This window comes from Scyliorhinus canicula, chromosome 1 (genome assembly GCF_902713615.1).
Source record: "Scyliorhinus canicula chromosome 1, sScyCan1.1, whole genome shotgun sequence".
In the NCBI taxonomy this organism is placed as follows: Eukaryota; Metazoa; Chordata; class Chondrichthyes; order Carcharhiniformes; family Scyliorhinidae; genus Scyliorhinus; species Scyliorhinus canicula.
This window is the reverse complement of record NC_052146.1, coordinates 287,985,713-288,010,071: the sequence shown is the minus strand read 5'-3', so window position 1 is coordinate 288,010,071 and position 24,359 is coordinate 287,985,713. Positions and strand designations below refer to the sequence as shown.

At 47.9% G+C, this 24,359-nt stretch overlaps 1 protein-coding gene across 7 annotated transcripts in view; it reads right to left on the bottom strand.

Moving 5' to 3' along the window:
• The window catches only part of ltbp1 (latent transforming growth factor beta binding protein 1), a 424,359-nt gene that overhangs the window by 267,766 nt on the left and 132,234 nt on the right, over window positions 1-24,359 (bottom strand). For 6 of the 7 annotated variants that reach the window (XM_038814844.1, XM_038814856.1, XM_038814865.1 and 3 more), the window contains 3 exons: window positions 7,589-7,807; window positions 4,985-5,262; window positions 520-622 (listed from right to left, as the gene is read on the bottom strand). In XM_038814844.1, coding sequence (XP_038670772.1) covers window positions 520-622; window positions 4,985-5,262; window positions 7,589-7,807 — 600 coding nt within the window. Of the gene's footprint in view, window positions 1-519; window positions 623-4,984; window positions 5,263-7,588; window positions 7,808-11,622; window positions 11,643-24,359 lie in introns of those variants that run through there. The other variant, XM_038814896.1, reaches the window with a different exon arrangement.

The window sequence follows — 24,359 nt, the reverse complement described above, 5'->3', positions numbered from 1 at the left end:
GCCAGGAGACACCAGTCCCAGGATCTACACTGCTCACTACGCCGCGCCAAGTCTAACCCGATCTCGCGGGACGTTGTGATGTAAATCCTGTCCATTGTGGGTGGGATCATATTTTAGCAAATCTGCACATTAGAGCGGGACAGCTAGTCTCACTTTCATGTGCAGATTCCCGAGGTATCCAAGGCGTGGGAGCTATCTGCTTCACTTCAGAGATGTCGGGCAAGTACCATTCAGTATGAGTCTCCACAAACAGCGACCAGACGGAATGGCAGTCGTGAGGGTCTCCCAGGGGATCGGAGGCCCCCGGCTGCATACCCTCTGGGGGGCACTGCTGGTGCCCCCTGGACACCCATGCATAGCCAGTCTGGATCCTGGCAATGCCAAGGTGCCCAGATGGCACTGGTGGGCACTGCCAGGTTCCTGAGGGGGGGAAATACATAAGTGTCCACAAGAGCAGTTTGTCAACATTTACCAGCAATGACACTGTTTACAAATCTTAAAACAAACAAATGTACTTACACGGCTTCTTGGGACATTTCTGGCATTTGTGAAAACCCCAGGAAGTACCCACAGTTCCACAGCAATCTTCTTGCTTTGAAAGGCCAGGAAGAGGTTTCCCGCACTGCAAATAGTCAACAACGCAGAAGTTAATTTTAGTTTTCCAGTGGAACCAACGGCAAACAACCCCTTCAGTTCATCCAGCCCACATTCAAATCCATCCTTGAAACTTAACAACCCTGACCCACTGCCCTCCCTATTGATCCTCATACCGTGAAGTCCCTTGGGACAGTGTTCGAAATAAAGGCCTTCGAGATGAACATGAATCATTGTAAAAGCTGCGGAACGTGTTGATAAAGCAAAGAAAATACTTCAAGTCTGTTTGCCGCACAAGTGATGTCAGAATCTGTCATTTTATTGAATAAAACTATATGAATCACAAGTCAGTGAGTTTCTTCCTTCACTGTCCTTTAACTTTCCTCTTAGTTGCCATGATCCCATGTCCCCAGGTTATTATGTCCCATCACCAGTAGTGGAGTGATTTTACCACTATGTCACTTTGTAATTTATTTTTAAGATTCTACTGAGGTGAGGTTAGTGTGAAAAATTAAAGTGCATGGGATTGGGGGTAATATCCTGGCATGGACTGCCAATTGGTTAGCAGCCATGAAACATAGAGTAGGAACAAATAGATCTCTTTTGAAGTGGAAGGTGGTGACTAGTGGGGTACCACAGGGGTCAGTGCTTGGGCCTCAACTATTCACAGTATTTATCAACAATTAGGGTGATGGGGCAGCACGGTGGGGCAGTGGATAGCACTGCTGCCTCACGGCACCAAGGTCCCAGGTTCAATCCCGGCTCTGGCTCACTGTCCGTGTGGAGTTTGCACATTCTCTCCATGCTTGCATGGGTTTTGCCCCCACAACCCAAAGATGTGCAGGGTAGGTGGATTGGCCACACTAAATTGCCCGTTAATTGGAAAAAAACTGGGTACTCTTAAAAAAAATTTTTTAAAGAAAAAAAAACAATTTGGGTGATGGAATCAAATGTAATATTTCCAAAAGGTTAGGAGGCGTTATTGGGTTATGGGGATAGGGTGGAAGTAAGGGCTTAAGTGGGTCGGTGCAGACTCGATGGGCCGAATGGCCTCCTTCTGCACTGCATGTTCTATGTATCTCTGTATCTATGATGTAAAACTTAGGGAGCTTGCTGCTGACACAAAACGTGGTGGGATTGTGAGTGGTGAAGAGGCTTCACGGCGATTTAGAGCAGTTGAGTAAGTGGGCAAATGCGTGGCAGGTCCAGTGTAACGTGGATAAATGTGAAGTTGTCCCTTCGGTAGGAAAAACAAAATGGCAGAGTACTATTCAAATAATAATAGCTTATTGTCACAAGTAGACTTCAATGAAGTTACTGTGAAAAGCCCCTAGTCGCCATATTCCGGCGCCTGTTCGGGGAGGCCGGTACGGGAATTACAAGCCAGCTGTTTAGCCCACTGTGCAAAACCAGCCCCTTTGTGATATATTGGGAAATGTTGATGCACAAAGAGACCTGGATATGTCTTTGAAAGCAAACATGCAGATGCAGCAAGCAATTAGAAAGGCAAATGGTATGTTGGCCTTCATTGCAAGAAGATTTGAGTACAGGAGCAAGGGCCTTGGTGAGACCACATCTGAGGTGTTGTGTGCATTTTTTTGTCTCCTTATCTAAGAAAGGGCATATTTGCCACAGAGGGAAGCACAGTGAAGGTTCACCAGACAGATTCCTGGGATGGCAGGATTGTCGGATTAGGAGAGATTGGGTCGACTGGGCCTGCATTCACAGGAGGTTAAAAGAATAAAAGAGAGGAACTCATCGAAACATAGGGCTGGACACACTGGATGTAAGGATGTTGTTTCCTCTGGTTGGGGGTTCTAGCATAAGGGGTCACAGTCTCAATATACATGGTCGGCCATTTAGATGAGGAGAAATTCCTTCACTCAGAGGGTGGTGAACCCATGGAACTCTCGGCCACAGAAAGCAGTTGTGGCTCAAGTCACTGAACGTATTTAAGAAGGATGCAGATAGATTTCTAGACTCCAAAGGCATCAAGGGGAGAGCAGCAACATGGCGTTGCAGTAGAGGATCAGCCTTGGCAACACTGAATGGCGGAACAGGCTCGATGAGTCGATTAACCCACCCTCTGCTCCTATTTTCTATGTTTCTAAAAGCTTTGGGTTGATCGTTCACAGAGAAAGGATCTGAGGCAAGTTTACTTAACGAGACTTAGGACTCTAAAGAAAGTCAAGAAGGAACATCAAGGCGAATCCTCTGTTCTGATGAAGGATCACGGGCCTGAGATGTTAACTTTGTCGCTCTCCTCACAGGTGCTGACTGATCTGCCGAGCATATTGCTTGTCAGCAGTTCAGATTTCCCGCATCCGCAGTATTTCACTCTTGGAAGAGGAATCATCTCCCAGTTTGAGTGGAAATTAAGAGAGGATCGAGTTAACATACGTCGTGCAAACACTGCGGATGAGTGCTTCCGTTCTAACTCCCTTTCATAAGGAACCCGGTCTGCGATGGGAGAATTAACAGTGAAGTCGAGCTACAACCTAGAGAAAGGTTTCAAAGTTCGGAGGTGTAAAAGCACTGCTGACAGCACGGAGCAACGTGGAATATAAATTCACACCCTCTCTTTCTCACTCTCCTTCAGCAGAACAGAGGGAAAATAAAAGTAAAACATAATTTCACCACACAACGTATTAACTGTTCACACTAAGGGTGAAAATAAGCAACAGTAATTTTTTGTTAAGTCGCTCTTCCCCTCACCACTTCGTAAACAAGTGTAAGGAAAACAAACATAAGCCAGGAAGGGAGAGATTAGGGCAGCTGAAAGCTTGGTTGAGGAGATGAATTTTGAGAACATTTTTATAAGGTGGTGAGAGGTGGATTAGTGGGCAGGATTGGAGATCGAGTTCCAGTAAACACAAATTGCAGCCACCTGCATTCACACAAGAAAAAAAAATCTATCTAAATCTTTTGTGCAAAAAAAGTCACACAAAATAAGCTCCTGATCCCGACATAAAATATAGGAAGGGATCTTGAGGCAGCGAGGGTCCTGCCTGCCGGCAGGAGAGCTGGTAAGAGACCCCCGCGACCTCTTTTCGGGAAGGCCTGCCGAACTGCAAGCCAATCAGGCAGTGATGAGGCCAGCAGTGGTCCTTCCGCTGGAATCAAGACCCCGGAGGCAGAAGTCATGCCCACTGAGAGCTGCCGGCCAATCAGAGGCTGGTGGCTCCTGTGCTTGGCAGAGCCACTGAGGAGGCCAGGACTGCAGCCGAAAGGAGGGGCACTGCGATCTGGTGCTGCAGGCCCAAGCCACAGGTAGGCAATGTGACGGGAGAGGGGAGTTTGGTTCTCAGTAGCGCCCCACTATGCCCAGTCCTGTGATCAGACCGTTGATCAAGCGATCCACCCCACCCCCTGAGATGACTAGCTGGCTGCCAGGTTTTAACTGTCATGGCAACAGGCCCACCTGCAGCTGGATTAATACCAGTGGCGGTGGGATGAGCCATTAAGTGATCACTAATTGGCCTTAATTGGCAGCAGGATAGAAAGGTTGACCATGGGCTCTCACTAATCAGTGATTTCTAAACCTTCAGCCCTTCAGTCCAGAACTTAATTCTGGCAGAGGCAGGAAGGCAACAAGGTTCCAGAATGCACCACCTTAACCAAGGAAATGCCCTTCCTGCCTCCAAGCCCACCACCAGCAAAAAAAAACAAAATTCCAGCCAAAATGTTAGTATTAAATGGCTTCTTGATCTTACCCATTTGAATATTCATATCAGCTGCATAAACTGGCCGAAGTGCGCGATTAAACATGCCAAAGATCAAATGCATCAACTTAACAGAAATCGTTCATGGTCCACATAGCACATGGAAAGTTTGTTCTAAAACTTAACAGGAATCTAACATGTTTAGAAGTAGATGGTGAAATACCCCAAGACTTAGCCGATTAACCGAATAAACAGATTGAAAGGTTACAAGACGATGCATTACATAAAGATGGCATTTGTGAAATAAATGTATCAGCCACTCATTTTCTAACATTATGCCCTCAAACCACTGCCTTCCACAGTTAAAGACCTAACATTCAGAAATCTGCAGTTTAGTCAGCTCCCAATTTAACGAGTAAGTTTTAAGAAGGTGAGGTGTTGCAATTTTGGTGGAGTAACCATTTTCTGCCTCCAGATGTCTACAGCACGACTTAGCAATTATAGTTGAATGCAATAATTAGTTCATATAATAGTGGCATCTGATGGAGACCATAGGCACTACAGAATCCTTTATTTCTGTCATGTTGTTTGGCCGGCCAGTAAGGAGCCTAAGGGTCCATTTGTGTGGTGTCTATCTTGGAGGTTTGCGACTGAATACCTCAACCCGTCAATGGCAAGTTTGCTGCGAAGTTAACAAAGAAACAAGCAATAAGCCGACAGTGTCTCACCTGTGCACCAGCAGTTTCCTGGAAGCAGCGTCCTAACTTGCTTTGCGTTATGGGGTAGTGATGGGTGCGAACTTGCTGGTGGTGAGTGTAGACAGAATTCGGTATGTGGGATATTGAAGGATTCGGAACACGGTAAGAGATCTGTTGTTGATTCGTCTTGACACCATTTACCTTCTGTCCCAAGGAGGAACTGTCCACTCTGGAAACCTGGTGGATCTGTACATTGGCCTCAGGCGGGTGTTTAACATGGATATTCACTAAGTTAGGAGGGAACTTCACTATTGTCATGAAAGGAAAAACAAAACATAACGCTGGTGAGTAAGCATTGCCGGAAACATTTTTCAAAATAGATTTCTGCCTGTACAGAAGTTAATTTCAAGGTAAATACTGTATTACATGTATGCAGTAGACATGTACATACATAAAGTTGGGATTTACCGACTACCCCGCTGTGTGCATTTTGGCGGCGGAGGCAGCCCACCAGTGGGATCTACCGATCTACCGATCCCTCAGTTGTCAACGGGATTTCCCGGTGACAGCACCCCTCGTCGCCGGGAGTCCTGTGCACCGGTGTGGGTCCGGAATTTCCCGTCGGAGTGTACAGCCAGTAAATCTTGCCCAAAGGATGGGATTTTTCCAATCCCACCATGACGTGTTTTCTAGCGGCGAAGTCGGCTCGCCATTGGTTACCAGAGGGTCTTCCGGTTCTGCCGATGTCCATGGAGTTTTGAATGGCTCGGCCGTCCCGCCGCGGTGGGGCGGGTCGCCTTTGGCAGAACCGGAAGATTTTACTGGTGGCAGGGCTGGAGAATCCAGCCCACTGTACCACACCTCTGGAGCACTGAGTTTTCTACAGCAATAAACACAAGAGGAGGGTGCTGTGATATAAACCATGTTATATAACATCCACAGGAGCGTTACATTACTGACATTATCTAACGCAGCTCAGACCAGGAATCACATCTGCAACCTTCTGGGAATCTGGATAACTTAATACCTCCCTGTGACTTGCCCATAAACAGCAGAGGAAGGCATGATGATTTCTGATTTATATCAAGTATCTGAAGCCACAGCTGCCTTGCCTTCGCCTTCTGAAAGATGGTTAACAGTGAAAGCAGGTGTGATTGCCAACACAATGACACCAGCAGAGAAATGCGAATATGGCGACAAAAACTCCAAAAATAGAAAAAATTGCAACGATAAAGATAACGAAATGAGAATAAAAGTTTGCGAGAGAAGATTTATCTAACCTTTTTCTTATGGTTTTTATTAACCGTGTTGATTGGCATTGGTTTCTTTAATTCGTTATAATTTGCTGACAAGTTCATGCATTAGGCGTTGCTATTATTCACACTGATGGAAAGTGTGTCACAATATTGTGCAACACCTATTCGAGGTTTTGGTCTGATTAAACGGCTTCCCAGAATCCTTAATTGGCAAATGCAGAGCTTGAGACAGAGCATGCAGCAAGTCTTTCAGCCTCTGGCAAGAACAACCTGAATCAATTTTCATTGAATTTACCACATAGCAATGGGCCTTTGGTCCAGCTGTTTTGCGTCGGTGTTAATGCTCACATGATCCTCCTCTCTCAGCCAATCCAACCCTATCATTATATCCACTTACTCCTTTCTCTCACATGTGTTCACCTGTCTGCCTTTTAAATGCATCTATGTTATTCTCCTCAATGACTCATATGGTGACAAGCTCCACATTCCCTGGTGAAAGAATTTTCCCGATTGGATTCTCCTGTATTCCTTTTTTTCAAAAATGTATTTCATTACAAACATATATCAAAACAGGTTACAGCGAATAAACTCCCCGGAAACAAACTTCCCAACAATCGACTATACAGTCTGTTCAGATTTTTCCTCTTTTTCACCCCCCCTCCTCCCCCGCGATGAACAGCCCCTCAAACACGGTCACAAACATCCCCCACCCTTTCTCAAACTCCACTGCTGAGCCCCTTAACTCATACTTTATCTTCTCTAACCGCAGGAAGGCATACAGGTCACCCAACCATGCTGCTACCCCCGGTGGCGATGCCGACCGCCACTCCAGCAAAATTCGCCGCCGTGCAATCAGAGAGGCAAAGACCAAGACATCGGCCTTCCTTCCTCCTCTCCATGAGCTCCGGCTTCTCTGAAACCCCAAATATCTCCACCTCCTCCTCCAGTATCCTGGCTAAGATAGCGAACACTCCCGCCCAGAATCTTCCCAATTTTTCAAAACATGTGTGCGTGATTCGCTGGCCCCCGCCCACACGTCTCACACTCATCTGCTACCCCCCCTGAAATAACCCACTCATTCTCACCCGAGTCATATGCACCCTGTGCTCCTGTATTCCTTTATCTCCGGACACCCTATACATGCGTTCATCTCAATGGACTGTCAAGTGCTCGTGATTACTTTTGCTTCCATGTTTTCTGGCTCGATTGTTGGCGCTATTGACTGCAGAAGAACTGCGCAACTCTGCTGAAATAAACCATTTAAAGTTCTCTGCTTTTGTTGTTGCGTTGGCAAGTTACCCATAGACTGAACAAAAACATACACATACACAAACACACACATAAAACTGGGAGATGGAAAGGAATTCATGAGCCTTACTTTGTAGGCCGGGCTTTCCACCAACCGACAGAGGCAATGTATGCGTAGAGTGGACTACTGGAGAGGCTGGAGCTTTACCAGGCTGCTGATATTGCTGCCGTCGGCCATTGGAAGGCTGCACTGGGATGTGGCAGAGTTTGCCGGTAAAATTAGGAGAGCATTGGCATTTGTTCCTGGAAGTGCACTGTCCTCCATTCATGCAAGGCAGGTGGCAGACCACTGAAACAATAAACACAACAGTGAGTGGGACGTGGCAATTTCACACCGAACAAGAACGTTTCCCGCTTTTTTGGTTGTATGCTCTTCAGCACCATAGAATCAGATGAACAGGTTATCGGCATTTTATGACAACAAATTACACTATCAACACTCTGGGGATCACCACTGACAAGATGTGATAAACGCAGGACTTTCAGGTACATTGTGTTGTATGTTTTTGGTGGAGTAAGGGTTAAAAGCCTGGATTAGTGTGTGACTGCTGCAGTCACGTTTTTAAACATCCTGGTTTAAAAGGCAGTAGACCTTTTGGAGACAGAGGTGTAATTAAAACATCATAAACGTTTGGGCGAATAGACTTTTGTTTATAGAAAGAGGATTCCCTGGAGAGTAGTTAATTAGAGACATTAAATTGTGTTCAGTTTATTAAGATGATGTAGTTATTGGGATGATCCAGGGTCTGAAGCAGTTTCTGCAGTTTAGTTTTAGATTGGGGATGGGTTGAGACAAGCAGCTGCTCTCAATAAAGTGAAGTTAGATCTGTCTGTGGACAGACTGGCAATTTCTTTTGAAACTGTGCAGTTAAAGATTTGACGGGGGACAGACCAGAAGCTTCCAATCTCAAGACAGTGAGATAAAGATTTTTCTGTGAACAGGAAAGGAACAATTTCAAAGACTGGAAGTTTAAACAGTACGGTGAGACAGGCAAGAATCTGCAAATTGGCTCCTGAAGGATCTCTCTTTCTCAATGTGGTTGACCCAAGACATCTGTTTACAGAAAGTATTCATGAGTCTGTTAACTGCATTTAAATGGGGATTATGCCCTGAGGTGGGTTTGTTTGAGTGGAGATTAACATAGCAGTTTGGAGTTAGTCTTTCATGTTATTGTTACGCATTGTTCAACTGGCAATTGTAAGCTTTTTGTTATGCTGTTAAAGTTAGTAATACGGTGTTCGTAATAATGATTGTTTTCATATACCATATCTCTATTTGTGCGTGAAATCACTCCTGGAGCGAAGTACCTTTTCCTCACAGTCTTACAAATTAAAATAATCTGTCCAGTATTTTAGCCACTGTTGGGGTCTGGTCTGGAATCGGAATACCAGAAACTGGACAGAACTAACCATATAAATACTGTGGCCACAGAGCAGGTTAGAGGCTGGGAATCCTGCTGCAGGTCACTCATCTCCCCAAACCCGTCTACCAGCTACCCGACACAAGTCAGGAGTTTACTGCAATACTCTCTACTTGCCTGGATGAGTGCAGCTCCAACAACACTCAAGAAGCTCGACACCATCCAGCACAAAGCACCTTGTTTTATTGCTCCTCCTTCCACAAACATTCAAACCCTCCACCACTGACAAACAGTTACAGCTGTGTGTACCATGGACAAGATGCACTGCAGGAACATACCAAAGCTCCTTCGGCAGCACCTTCCAAACCCACCACCATCTGGAAGAACAAGTGCAGGAGATACCTAGATTGTGCCTCAGTGTGATTTCCAACGGAAAACACTGTTCAATTCCCAGCTGGTCTGGGTCAGTGCGATCCAAATCGCAATCCACCCACACTGGGACATTTATTTGGAGGTTGGGGTGATTCGCGCCGTGAATGAGGTGTGCAGGACCTAATGACAGCAGCAGGTCTGGCTCCTCAAAAGGGCTCCCCTATCTCAAAGTAAAATGACAGCCCCCGCCCCACCGCGGACATCGCTTTCCCCAGCCGATAAGGGCGAAATCCCCAACCCTTGATCGCAGAGGGGCAACCTCCCCCCACCACTAAATCTTCGGGTCAACACCGCCCATCTCCCACACACCACGCAGGCAACTCGACCCATCAACACCCCCCTCCCCCAAAAATCCTCAGTGGCATCAACCTTCTCCCACCTCCCCTGAAGAATTGCTGTTATCAACCTTCTCTCCCCCACGCCACACACCCCCTGCCAAGGATCGCCGGTATAGGGGCCCTTCCAATGGGCATCTCTTAAAGCCATGCCCTCTTCAGACTGCGCCCCATGGCACTGCTCTGGCACCCTGGCAGTACCAACCTGACACCCGGGCACTACCAGGTTGGTTTTGTCAGGCTGCTTGAGGCACGGCACTGCTCTGTCATACCCCTGACCACCCGGGAGCTACAATGACCACAGAGCCCCTCAGCTTGGCCATCGTTTTGCCAGCGGGCGGGAGAATTGCACGAGTCGGTTGGATTCAGCTTGATGGCTATCTTGCATATTTAAATGAAAATATTAATATGCTAATCTAGTTCACACCCAGCGAAGGCATCAAGCTGGTTACGTCAGTTGCGAGGGGCCAGAAGCATCAAAAACTGTTTGGATCCCAGCACAAATCCCGTTTTGGATGTCTCCCAGAATTCTCCCGACATGGCGGGATTTGTGATTTGTGCCGGGCATAATGCGGCTGGAGAATTCCCCCCATATTCATTGTGATATTCCCGGTGAATAGCGGGAGAGGCCAAAAACGGGTTTTGTTCCGGGCGCCAAGCCAATTGCAATGGTCCCAACCCGCGGCATCCAACATGCTCTGGATCACGCCTTCGCTGGCAGCTGAGTTATCAAATTCATTTCAATATACACAGACAGTTCGAGACCGGAGTCTCCCAGCTCCCGGGATTCACCAGCCCCGCCGGCACAGCCTGAGACCCGCGCCAATCAGTACTGCTTTCCAAAAAGGGAAAGCAGGCATGAAGGCTACACCCGGGAGGGGCGAGGGCGCGGCTCAGAAACTTTTGAAGCCCCCGGATGGTCGGGGACAGGGCAGGGCAGTGCCCTGGTGCTGCTCCTGGTACCCAACAGTGCACACCTCGCACATGGACAGTGCCAACCTGGCACCCGGGCAGTATCAACCTGGCACCATAGCAGTGCCAACCTGACACCCAGGCAGTGCCAACCTGACACCCGGGCAGTGCCAACCTGACACCCGGGCAGTGCCAACCTGGCACCATAGCAGTGCCAACCTGACACCCGGGCAGTGCCAACCTGACACCCGGGCAGTGCCAACCTGACACCCGGGCAGTGCCAACCTGACACCCGGGCAGTGCCAACCTGGCACCATAGCAGTGCCAACCTGACACCCGGGCAGTGCCAACCTGACACCCGGGAAGTGCCAACCTGGCACCATAGCAGTGCCAACCTGACACCCGGGCAGTGCCAACCTGGCACCATAGCATGACCAGATTGGGATTTCAGGAGTGCTAAACTCGCACTGCCTGGGTGCCAGGGGCCTGTGCCAGGGTGCCAAGGGGCACTGCCAAGGGATGGGGCCTGAGGGAGGCCATGCCAGGAAAATGAGGCATGAAGGGGGGAAGCATGAAGGGGGTATAAAGGGTGGGGGTTATGCAGGGTGGGGTTCTCTTGTAGCACGAGAGAAGACTGAAGTGAAAAACAAACTTTGAATGGAGCATATATTAAATCTAAGGCGGGATTATCCAACCACTCCAGCCATGGGATTCTCGGCAGCGGGGCGTGCAAGCAGCAGGAAATCCCAGCCTCTTTCACTGCAAAACACACCGTGCGAGGGGGGGGGGGGGGTGAAAAATCCCACCCTCAGTGCCTGATGGCAATGTTTAGATTTCATGAATCAGGTGTGGTGTGTCTCGTGCAGCATTGTAACATTCTGCATTAGAAGTGTACAATAGATTTTATTTTTTTGAAAATGTATATTGAAAAGCATGGACATTCATTGCTATACAGGCGACCCTATCAATACACCAACACAATTCATCAAATATATACACTGGTTATCTATACACAGCGCAAACAATCCCCGGCTGGAAAGTAATGACCTCCTGGTAATGTATACCTTGTACAAATAGGGGTGACATCTCTCTCCAAGCTGCTTCTAACCTGGATACCAGTAACCACCGTGATTCGGAACCACCAAAAATGTCAATTTCGCCATTTGTGCATCCGACAGGCCTACCTTCTCCTGCTCATGTTGTTCTAGCTCCAATTTAAGTGGTGGAATGTAGAGTACATTTACAGCTGAAGGTGTGCGCCTCTGAAAAAAACATGTTTCCGCAGGTCACGGGATTATAACTCAGGGCCGTTGTTGAGTCGTCAGGTTTATGGGGACTGCCAGATTTTTGCTGGTTGAAGGTTAACAGCGCACACACGCCTGAGCTTCATCAAAGTCTCCGAAACGTAGCCTTGCCTTAACCTTGCAAGCACCCTCCTACTTTCTCTGGACCTCTATTTCAATATTTTCAATCCTGGGGCAATACGGTGGCGCAGTGGTTAGCCCTGTTGCCTCACGGCGCCGAGGTCCCAGGTTCGATCGCGGCTCTGGGTCACTGTCCGTGTGGAGTTTGCACATTCTCCCTGTGTTTGCGTGGGTTTCGCCCCCACAACCCAAAGATATGCAGGGTAGGTGGATTGGGCACGCTAAATTGCCCCTTGATTGGAAAAAATTAATTAGGTACTCTAAATTTATTTTAAAAAAACATTTTCTATCCCTCTGAAAATAATAGCAAATTGAATAAGCTAACCTATTGAAAAGAGAACCCAAAGAGCCATCAAGAAGTTGCCACTACTGATAGAAAGCTTTTAAACACTTCTGAACAGATGCTTTGTTACATCCATGCTGTTTTTCTCAGGTTGGTCAGAACGTTGTTTGTTTGTTTTCTTCACAGTGATGGAACTCCAGAATGCAGTATAAATAAAATGATGAGGGCGACACGGCGGCGCAGTGGTTAGCACTGCTGCCTCACGGCGCCAAGGACCCGGGTTCAATCCTGGCCCCTGGTCACTGATGGAGGCAGCAGCTTCTGGACAAGACAAGGGTAGCACTGTAGGTAGCACCGCTGCCTCACGGCTTTGCGGATCCGGGTTCGATCCCGGCTCTGGGTCACTGTCCGTGTGGAGTTTGCACATTCTCCCCGAGCCTGCGTGGGTCTCACCCCCACAACCCAAAAATGTGCAGCGTAGGTGGATTGGCCACGCTAAGTTGGAAAAAAAATTAATTTAAAAAATAAATAAAATGAAGGAAGAGGGGGAGTGAGTCCACTTCTTATTGAGTCTGCTTCGCCATACTCCCTCACCCATTGAAGAAAACAGCAAGCAACAATTCTTATACCTCAAACGAGAAAACGTCGATCACAATCAACTGATATTCCACACACAGGAGCCCTCAGATCAACTGAAAGCAGACCTGTTTTCAATAAGGCAATATAACGATTTGAGAAGATCTGAACCCTTCTGACAAGACCCTCGTTACTAGGTGCTGCAGAGTACAGCCTTAATCCGCTGTCTCAGAAACCATTGCGTCCTTCTTTTAACCACAGAGCCCTGGGGCTGGATACTCCGCCGGTGGCATTCTCCGTTTTGCCGGCAGCCTGGGGGTTTCCCGACGGCATGAGGCTGCACCACAATGGGGAAACCCGATTGACCGGCCAGCGTAACGCAGAATCCCGCCGGCAGGTCGGGGCAGAAATGTGGTACAGCAGGGCGGAGAATCCAACCCCAATACCATGTGGTCCTTATTCCCATAAGCCCGTCAAAACAAAGAACAAAGTACAGTACAGGAACAGGCCCTTCGGCCCTCCAAGCCTGTGCCGATCATGATGCCCTAACTCTAAACAAAACCTTCTGCCCTTACTGGGTCCGTATCCCTCTATTTCCTCTCTACTCATGTATCCATCCAGATGCTTCTTAAATGTTGCTAATGTCTCTGCTTCCACCACATTCTCTGGCAGCGGGTTCCTGGAACCCACCACTCTCTGTGTGAAAAACGTACACCGCACATCTCCCTTAAACTTTCCCCCGCTCACCTTGAACTTGTTTCCCCTTGTAATTGATACTTCCACCCTTGGAAAAAGTCTCTGACTATCCATCGTGTCTATGCCTCTCATAATTTTGTAGACCTCTATCAGGTCTCCCCTCAGCCTTTCCAGGAAAACAATCCTAGTTTATTGAACCTCTTCTCATAGCCAACACCCTCGAGACCAGGCAACATCCTGGTGAACCTTCTTTGCCCTCTCTCCAAAGCTTCCACATCCTTCTGATAATGTGGTGACCAGAACTGCACACAATACTCTAAATGCGGCCCAACCAAGGTTTCATATAGAAATAACATGATTTCCCAACTCTAGTACTCAATGCCCCGGCTGATGAAGGAAAGCATATCATATGCCTCCTTAATCATCTTGGCCCCCTGTGTTGTCACTTTTAGGGAACTATGGACCTGCATGCCCAGATCCCTCTGTACATTTATATTCCTGCCATTTACAGTATAATTCATACCTAGAGTTGATCGTCCAAAATGCATCACCTCGCATTCGTCCGGATTAAACTCCATCTGCCATTTCTGTGCCCAGTCCCCAATCTATCTATATCCTGATTTATCCTCTGACAATCCTCGGCACTATCAGAAACTCCGCCAATCTTCATGTCATCCGCAAACTTACTAATTAGACCACCCACATTTTCCTCCAGACCATTTATATTTACTACAAACAACAGACCACTAGCTACAGATCTCCATTCTGAATAACACCCTTCCACCGCTACTCTCTGTCTTCTAAAAGCTGATGTGGTTTCACGGCTCATTTCTCACATTGTCTCGGAGAATAATAAATGTTAGAAAAAATGTTTGATTTTTTTTTTTTTACTTGACCTAAACTGGAACTGTAGGAACATTTTGGTTGTAAGTGTTGGCCAATGGTCTGTCAATGCGTGCAGGAGAGGTGCTCCCGGCACCCACGAGAAGTGCACATCAAGATACTGTATTACGGATGGGGAGCTGTGTGGTTTTTACCCATTAAAACTAATGCTTGGAATATCATAGCAGGGGTTTCATTTACAACGTGCACCAGGGCCCACATTTTCGCTCCTGGGTCAAGTGCGCAGAGTCGGGAAGAGTTCTTGGCTCCATGAACCTAAATTTTTTTAATGGTGGGGATACGCTAGTTTAGAAGTTGCGTCGAGCAACCCGAGAAGAAATGACGGAGGCTGGGCTGGGCAGAAGGCCAGCTTTGAGGCTCCAGCCCTGTGACCAAAAATTGTTTTAAAAGCTAAAAACTTCCCTCCAACCCTCACAATCCCTCACACCTCCCTATCCCCCGCTCCCCACTTGTAGCTGTCAACTTAAATGGTGAAATAGCAAGCGCCTTCTTATGATAATAGATGGCTGTGAAATCAGTCATGCAGCACTAATCCAGTAATGGAAGTCCCCCAACTTAAGTGAACTGCAGGCACAGTGAAAAGGCAAACAATGTTTTTCTTAAATTTTACTGCCATTTTTTTTCAAAGATTTAAAGGGCAGGACTTTTAAATGTTTTGACAGCTTGACAGTTCCTTTTGACAGGTGATTTTGACAATTCTTCCTGACAGTTTTGACAGGTTCTCTTGGCAGTTTTTTAGTTGATTTTGATAGGTCTGTTGACTGCTCAAATCAGCTCGACTGTTGATGGGTTTATGCAGTTTTTAATAGAATCATAGAATTCACAGTGCAGAAGGAGGCCATTTGGCCCATCGAGTCTGCACCGGCCCTTGGAAAGAGCACCCTAATTAAGCCCATGCCTCCATTCTATCCCCATAACCCAGTGACCCCACCTAACCTTTTGGACACTAAGGGCAATTTATCATGGCCAATCCACCGAACCTGCACATCTTTGGACTGTGGGAGGAAACCGGAACACCCGGAGGAAACCCACACAGACACAGGAGGGGAAAGTGGAAACTCAACACAGTCAGTCACCCGAGGTCAGAATTGAACCTGGGGCCCTGGAGCTGTGAGGCAACAGTGCTGACCACTGTGCCACCATGCCACCCCACATATTAAGTTCTAGTTTTAACAGTTCGAAAGGGCACCTAACCACCACCAAAAGGCACCATAACTTCACCAAAGGGCACCTGGTGCCCCCCCCCCCCCCCCATATCCAAAGGGATACCTTACCTCCCCAAAGGGGGAACCCTGGCTATCCAAAGGAATCCACAAAATTCATACGTGTTTTTACTACATTTATTCTGCACACTGGGCTTAATCTGAGTTCAGTAGAGCCAGTTGATGATTTTAATTGCCAACTGCCTTTGTGAACTGTGCATGCTGGTTTAGCACACTGGGCTAAATCGCTGGCTTTTAAAGCAGACCAAGGCAGGCCAGCAGCACGGTTCAATTCCCGTACCAGCCTCCCCGAACAGGCGCCGAAATGTGGCGACTAGGGGCTTTTCACAGTAACTTCATTGAAGCCTACTCGTGACAATAAGCAATTTTCATTTTTCATTTTCATTTCATGCACAAAATGCACTGTACCCCCATTCCTGCCCGCTGGGGGCCAAGCTGAGGATTTTCAGTCAATTCCATCATTTTCCCCATGTTGACGAGGCATGGGCAAACTCTGAGTCCAGGTGCGGGGCCCTCTTAGAGCTGTTTAATTCAGGTTATGTGAGATTAACCAGCACAGATGAAGGAGGACTCTAACTAAACTCTCCATTTACATAGCGCCTTTAATGGGGTAAAATATCCACAGTGCTCCACATGTGCAGGTGCAGAAACCGACAAAGAGCCACATCAGGAGATTCTGGGACAGATGCCTAAAAGCTTGGTCAAAGATATCGGCTGTAAGGAACATCTCAAAGGAAGAGAGAGAGGTAGCGAGGCGGACAGGTTCATGAAGTGAATTCTATCGATAAAGGCCGAGGCAATCGACAGCATGGCTGCCAATAGTGGAGTGGGGTTAATCAGCGATACTCGAGATTTGGAGGAGCTTCTATAACTTGGAAGGCTACAGAATGGCCTCTTTCGGGAGCTGGTGCAGACACAACAGGCTGAATGGCCTCCTTCTGCACTGTGAAATTCTATGTTTCCATAATTGTTGACGGTAGCTGTTGGGAATAACACCACTTTACGCATATTAGCAGTGGTGTCGAACAACGGTGGGTCAGAAAGCACCTTTGCAAATGATACTTTGCCCCTCACTGCCCACCACCTCAGCAAACTGGCGATATGCAGGCAGCTCAAATGGGAGGACATCTGCCATCACTCCAAAGAAACAGGTTTTGGCAGCTAAGCAATCTCAATTTATGCTTTTGCTGTATTTAAGAGAGGGTAGATAATGGCATTAACCCATCACACCCATTTCCTTAAAAAAAAGGTCAAAACGCAACAGCTTTCTGGGGTCTCGGCCCATTTGAACTATTGTCGAGTAAGTAATGTACTAAATGGATTTTTTAAATTATAAATTTAGGGTGCCCAATTCATTTTTTCCAATTAAGGGCCAATTTAGCATGGCCAATCTACCTACCCTGCACATCTTTGGGTTGTGGGGGTGAGACCCACACAGACATGGGGAGAATGTGCAAACTCCACACGGACAGCGACCCAGAATCGAACCTGGGACCTCGGCGCCGTGAGGCAGCAGGGCTAACCCACTGCGCCACTGTGCTGCCCTATAAATGGATTTTAAGGACAGACTGATTATAGATGCTCGAGCATGGACCATTTTGACTGTCGCGATGGATTAAAGTTGTAAAACAAAAAAAAGAATGTGCATTTATATAGCTCCTTTCATAACCACAGCACATCCCAAAGGGCTTTGCAATAAAGTAAGGACAGTTTTGAAGTTGACCCCACAACCTTGTGACTCAGAGACAATAGTGCTATCACAGAATGACGACCGACATGTAAAATGATGATTAATACTTTCCACAGGTGGCTGATCACTATTACCCTATCCATATCTGAGACAGTAGTCATTAATAATAATTCTTAATTAAACTCACAAAATTGCAAGAGGAGGTTGTTGCATTGGCATCAAAAAGTACAATCGACTATTTGAGTTTGACCACAACACCCCCACTGATTTCCCTTAAACGTGCATGATGCATGTGGACAACGAGTGAGGACGGGAGAGGACAGGACAGTAAGCACTCCTTGTCAAAGGTCATGGGTGAATAAAATGGCCACTTGGGCAAGACAGCAAGTTCAGAACAACAGGGAAGAAAGTTGGAAAGGGAAGAGAAACAAATTGCACTGTGGTCTCGTGTGCAAAAGTCCTTTCACTGCAATTTGAAAAAGCAACCCTGAATCATTCTGAGACATTTGTGTTCTCCTTAGCCATGGACCAATTGCCACCCACACAGTATAGATTACATGTGGAAACCTGTCAAATGGAAGTGACTGTGCATCTTCATTTAACTCGAGAGCTGGTCACTTAATGTGCACAGGAGAATGCTAGGCAACAAGAGATGTTCTTAAAATGTTTACTTTGAATTGCCACAATTCAAATCCACTGCTGTCCATGGATTAAGGAATTGAAACATTTGCCAAGTGTCACTTTTAACATTGTGCAACTACAGTCTGATATAAAGGTATAAAAATATGGATTATTAATGCATTCGATTTAAGCCGTTAATCCACCTAAATGGTTACTAGGAATGATTAAACACTTCACAATTTTGATGGCAAGTGAAGGGCCAGTGTCTGGCCTGAAACAATTACTTGTGCAGTTTACCTCATTAAAAATTTTCCTGGGAAATCTAGCCAAGCGGTTCAGCACATTGCAATGTGGGGAATGCCGGCCATCCTGTGACACACCATAAAATCAAACGCGATTAGAGTCCAGAACCAGAGTTGCGATATTTGTTTGGCACAGACAGTTTGAGAGTGAACACCTTACACTGTGACACTAAAATGAGGGAGAAACTCCAGACACCCTCTTTATACTTCTCCTTTAAACTGTCTGAAGCTACATTATCGCAAAGCTTACGAGAAATGTCAGCCAACCTGCGGCACGGTGGAGCAGTGGTTAGCACTGCTGCCTCACACCACGTTCGATCCCAGCCCTGGGTCACTGTCTGTGTGGAGTTTGCACATAATAATAATAATAATGGCTTATTGTCACAAGTAGGCTTCAATTAAGTTACTGTGAAAAGCCCCTAGTCACCACATTCCTGCGCCTGTTCGGGGAGGCTGGTACGGGAATTGAACCCGCGCTGCTGGCCTTGTTCTGCATTACAAGCCAGCTGTTTAGCCCACTGTGCTAAACCAGCCCCATAACATTCCCCCAGGGTCTGCGTGGGCCTCACGCCCACAACCCAAAGATATGGGAGCAGGTGGATTTGGCCACGCTAAATTGACCCTTAATTGAAAAAAATTATCGGGTACTGTAAATTTATTTTTGTGGAAAGAGAGGGAAAAAAACCTGCCACCACGCCATCCCACTAAATGCTCTCAGCGAGATTTTGACATTCCCTCCCCGTGGAAAATTGAGCAGTCTGAGTTTTAAAATCAAAGAGCTCCACTCAGCATTCCTTTCTTCATCCCCCCCGTTATCTCGAGGCAGAGTGGTTTAGATGCGTTGAGGAGTCTCATGGATTCATGCCAATTAGGGTACTTTAAGGCAGTTTTTATGGCCTCCTGGTCAGAACAGCCACCCCATGGACACTCCATTCAGTCAAAGCTGTCAGACCAAAAGTGTAGGATATAAAGCACAGTTTTGTGGGGTAGAAGCAGTAAGGCTGTTCTTTTGGACCCACAGAAATAGTTGGAGTTACCGCAACTCTAACCTACTATCAACCACCCCCTTGTGGTGAATGTAATATATGTGTATATATGATCATTCACACTGTCTTTGTAAAGCGCTGTGGCGCTATCCTACCACTAGGGGAGTAGCTCTGGGAGTACTCAGGAACTTGTACTCGGCTCCACCCTTGGCTCCGCCCACGACTCCTCCCCCTAGTGCCGCTGTATAAATACCCTTGTCCAGAGTCAGCCTGAGCTCATTACGAGTTCATCAACGGGTAACAGGCTGGCTCTGAAGTAAGTTGATTAAAGCCTAGATTCATATCGGAAACACGTGTCTGGTGAATTGATGGTTCCATCACCCCTCTCCCACTTCTGTGTTATCGAAACTTGCCTGAACCGATGTTGCATGGTCCAAACCTGGCATGGTGCCGCTGATGGCCATGTGGGGTGGGCAGCTCACCAGCTCTCCATAAATGAGGTCCAAAATGGACCCATGCGTATACCAATAAGGGGCCTAATGCCTGTTTAAGACCCTCTCTGCAGTACTGATTTGCCTAGCTGCATTCAGGAAAATAGGGTTTATATTGGGAAGGCACAGTGGTTTGCACTGCTGCCTCACAGAGTCAGGCTCCTGGGTTCAATTGCAGGTATGGGTGACTGTTTGTGTAGAGGTTTCACTTTCTCCCAGTGTCTTCCTCCAGCTGCTCCGGTTTCCTCCCACAGTCCAAAGCTGTGCAGGTTAAGTGGATTGGCCATGCTACAAATTGCCACTTAGTGTCAAAAGATGTGCAAGTTAGGTGGGGTTACGGGGTTAGGGCGGGGGAGTGGGGCCTAGGAAGGGTGCTCTTTCAGAGAGTGGGTGCAGACCCGATAGACCTCCTTCTGTGCTGTCAGGAATCTCTGGATATGCAGCCTAACGATCTTAAAGCGACCACTACAGGCCGCAATCAGGCCGCAACCCCCCCATTTTGAACCCACTAGGCACTGCACACCAATGTTTGATGCCCACCCATCACAGCCTCAACCACAATCTCCCCACCTCAACAAGAGCCTGGATCATTCTCCACACTGAAATGCCGAGCTTCCTGCACTGGCTGGTCGCTATTCCTCTCTGCTTCCCTCCAGGTTGACCACAAGGCCATAGCTTTTTCCTTCACGCAGTGGGCGACCTGCGGAACACCTTCACTCAGTTGCAAACATGATCCCAATTGTCCCGTTGCTTGCCATTTCAACTCACCACCTTCTCATGCCCACATGTTTGTCCTTGGCCTGCTGCAACGTTCCAGGGAAGCCTGGAGCAAGCTGGAGGAGCAGCATCTCATCTTCCGATGAGGTACGTTACAGCCCTCTGGACTCAACATTGAGTTCAGCTACTTTAGATTTTGATCTCTGTCCTCCAATTTAAATCCCCCTTCTTCTCTTTTTAAAAAAAATATTCCATACATTTATTGCCTCGATGCAAAACATCCCCTCCCCTTTCCACACCAGATAGATGAGGAGTTCAAAACCCTCCCATAACCAAATTTCAGCTGGAAAAGCAAGATGGGAGAGAAAAAGGGGGAGAAAAAGGAACGAGAGCGAGAGAGAAAAAGCTCAGAAAAGTGAAAGAGAGTAGGAGAAAGCTAGAGAGAAGAATTCCAGCTCCAAATGGAGTTGGCGGCTCAGAGGGGGAGAGAGATTAGGCAGATCAGAGCGGTACGAGAAAACCACTCTCTACCAGGTTAACAGTCCAAACCTCCCTATCCCTAGGTCATTAGGTACTTTCCATTTGTCCCCAGGTTTTTAGAGAGTGATATGGAATCCTTTCTCACCACTTCTGAGGAAGTAAGGCATTGGACAGTTTATTCTCTCTGAATACCAAATCACCTTTTCAGGAGGTGATGGCATTGTGGTATTGTCTCTGGACTCATCGTCGAGAGACCCAGAATAATGATCTGGGGACCCTGGGTTCAAATCCCACCACAGCAGGTAGTGGAATTTAAACTCCATAAATATCTGGAATTAAACTCTTTAATGATGAGCATAAAACCATTGTGATTGTCGGAATAACCCATCTGGTTCATTAATGTCCTTTAGTGAAGGAAATCTGTCATCCTTACCTGGTCTGGCCTACATGTGACTCCAGACCCACAGCAACGTGGTTGAGTCTTAAATGCCCCTCTCAAGGGCAATTAGGGATTCTCCCAACCGACTGTAAAAACTTAGGTAGGGACCCCAGATAAACAGCACAAATGCAGTTTATACAAATGTCCTACTGTCTATCAGGAGAATCCTCAATATGAAGGAGAGTTACTAACATTGCTGATTGGTTTCTGATATCCCCATGACAGCATGGTAGCACAGTGGTTAGCACAGTTGCTTCACAGCTCCAGGGTCCCAGGTTCGATTACCGGCTTGGATCACCGTCTGTGCGGAGTCTGGACGTTCTCCCCGTGTCTGTGTGGGTTTCCTCCGAGTACTCCGGTTTCCTCCCACAGTCCAAAACCGTGCAGGTTAAGTGGATTGGCCACGCTAAACTGCCCTTAGTGACCAAAAAGGGTAGTTGGGGTTGCTGGTTATGGGGATGGGGTGGAGTTGTGGGCTTAGGTGGGGTTATCTTTCCAAGGGCCGGTACGGACTCGATGGGTCAAATGGCCTCCTTCTGCAGTGTAAATTCTATGACATCATTGTCCTTGGTGGGAGGGGGTTGTTTCAATTCCAAAAATAATTTCATATTCCCATTCTACCCACACATTCCAGAATTGGATTGTTCACAGGTTCACTCAATCCATTTCAATTACCCAGCATCCATCCCCTCTAGTCCCTCCTCCAGGAAACCCATCCCAATTATCCAGCATCCATCCCCTCTAATCCCTCCTCCAGGAAACCCATCCCAATTATCCAGCATCCCCCCTCTAGTCCCTCCTCCAGGAAACCCATCCCCATTATCCAGCATCCCCCCTCTAGTCCCTCCTCCAGGAAACCCATCCCAATTATCCAGTATCCCTCCTCTAGTCCCTCCTCCAGGAACCCATCCCAATTATCCAGCATCCCCCTCTAGTCCCTCCTCCAGGAACTCATCCCAATTATCCAGCATCCCCTCTCTAGTCCCTCCTCCAGGAAACTCATCCAAATTATCCAGCATCCGTCCCCTCCAGTCCCTCCTCCAGGAAACCCATCCCAATTATCTAGCATCCCCCCACTAGTGCCTCCTCCAGGAAACCCATCCCAATTATCCAGCTCCTCCCTCTAGTCCCTCCTCCAGGAAACTCATCACAATTATCCAGCAACCCCCCTCTAGTCCCTCCTCCAGGAAACCCATCCCAATTATCCAGCAACCCCCCTCTAGTCCCTCCTCCAGGAAACCCATCCCAATTATCCAGCATCCCCCCTCTAGTCCCTCCTCCAGGAGACCAATCCCAATTATCCAGCATCCTCCCTCTAGTCTCTCCTCCAGGAAACCCATCCCAATTATCCAGCATCCCCCCTCTAGTCCCTCCTCCAGGAAACCCATCCCAATTATCCAGCATCCCCCCTCTAGTCCCTCCTCCAGGAAACTCATCCCAATTATCCAGCAACCCCCCTCTAGTCTCTCCTCCAGGAAATTCATCCCAATTATCTAGCTCCTCCTCTAGTCCCTCCTCCAGGAACCCATCCCAATTATCCAGCATCCTCCCTCTAGTCCCTCCTCCAGGAAACCCATCCCAATTATCCAGTATCCCTCCTCTAGTCCCTCTTCCAGGAAACCCATCCCAATTATCCAGCATCCCCCCTCTAGTCCATCCTCCAGGAAACCCATCCCAATTATCCAGCATCCCCCCTCTAATCCCTCCTCCAGGAACCCATCCCAATTATCCAGCATCCCCCCTCTAGTCCCTCCTCCAGGAACCCATCCCAATTATCCAGCATCCCCCCTCTAGTCCCTCCTCCAGGAAACTCATCCCAATTATCCAGCAACGCCCCCCCCCCTCTAGTCCCTCCTCCAGGAAACCCATCCCAATTATCCAGCATTCACCCTCTAATCCCTCCTCCAGGAACCCATCCCAATTATCCAGCATCCCCCCTCTAGTCCCTCCTCCAGGAGACCCATCCCAATTATCCAGCATCCCTCCCCTAGTCCCTCCTCCAGGAGACCAATCCCAATTATCCAGCAACCCCCCTCTAGTCCCTCCTCCAGGAAACCCATCCCAATTATCCAGCATCCCCCCTCTAGTCCATCCTCCAGGAGACCAATCCCAATTATCCAGCAACCCCCCTCTAGTCCCTCCTCCAGGAAACCCATCCCAATTATCCAGCATCCCCCCTCTAGTCCATCCTCCAGGAGACCAATACCAATTATCCAGCATCCCCCCTCTAGTCCCTCCTCCAGGAGACCAATACCAATCATCCAGCATCCCCCCTCTAGTCCCTCCGCCAGGAACCCATCCCAATTATCCAGCATCCCTCCTCTAGTCCCTCCTCCAGGAGACCAATACCAATTATCCAGCATCCCCCCTCTAGTCCCTCCGCCAGGAACCCATCCCAATTATCCAGCAACCCCCTCTAGTCCCTCCTCAATGAGACCAATCCCAATTATCCAGCTCTCACTCTAGTCCCTCCTCCGGGAGACTGATCCCAATTATCCAGTTTCCCTCTATTTTCATCCCCGGGTGATCCATCCTAATTATCCAGCTCCCCCACTAGTCCCACCCCCAGGAAACCCATCCCAATTGTCCAACTCCCTTTTATTTTTATCCCCATGAGATCCATCCCAATTATCCAACTCCCCCTCTATTCCCACTCCCAGGAAACCCATCCCAATTATCCAGCTCCCCCTCTATTCCCACTCCCAGAAAATCCATCCCAACTATCTGGCTCCCCCTCTATTCCCACTCCCAGGAAACCCATCCCAATTATCCAGCTCGCCTTCTAGTCTCTCCTCCCGGAGACTCACCTGAATTTACAGCTTCCGCTCACAGCGCCTCAGCTTTGCTTCCAGACTGAAAACTCCCGCAGTTTCCCTCTGAATACCGTAGCTGTCAGGTTTAGCCTGGACATTCCCTCTTCTGCCCTCACCCCCTCCATACGTTCTGCCCAACAGCCTCTGGGCTAACCTC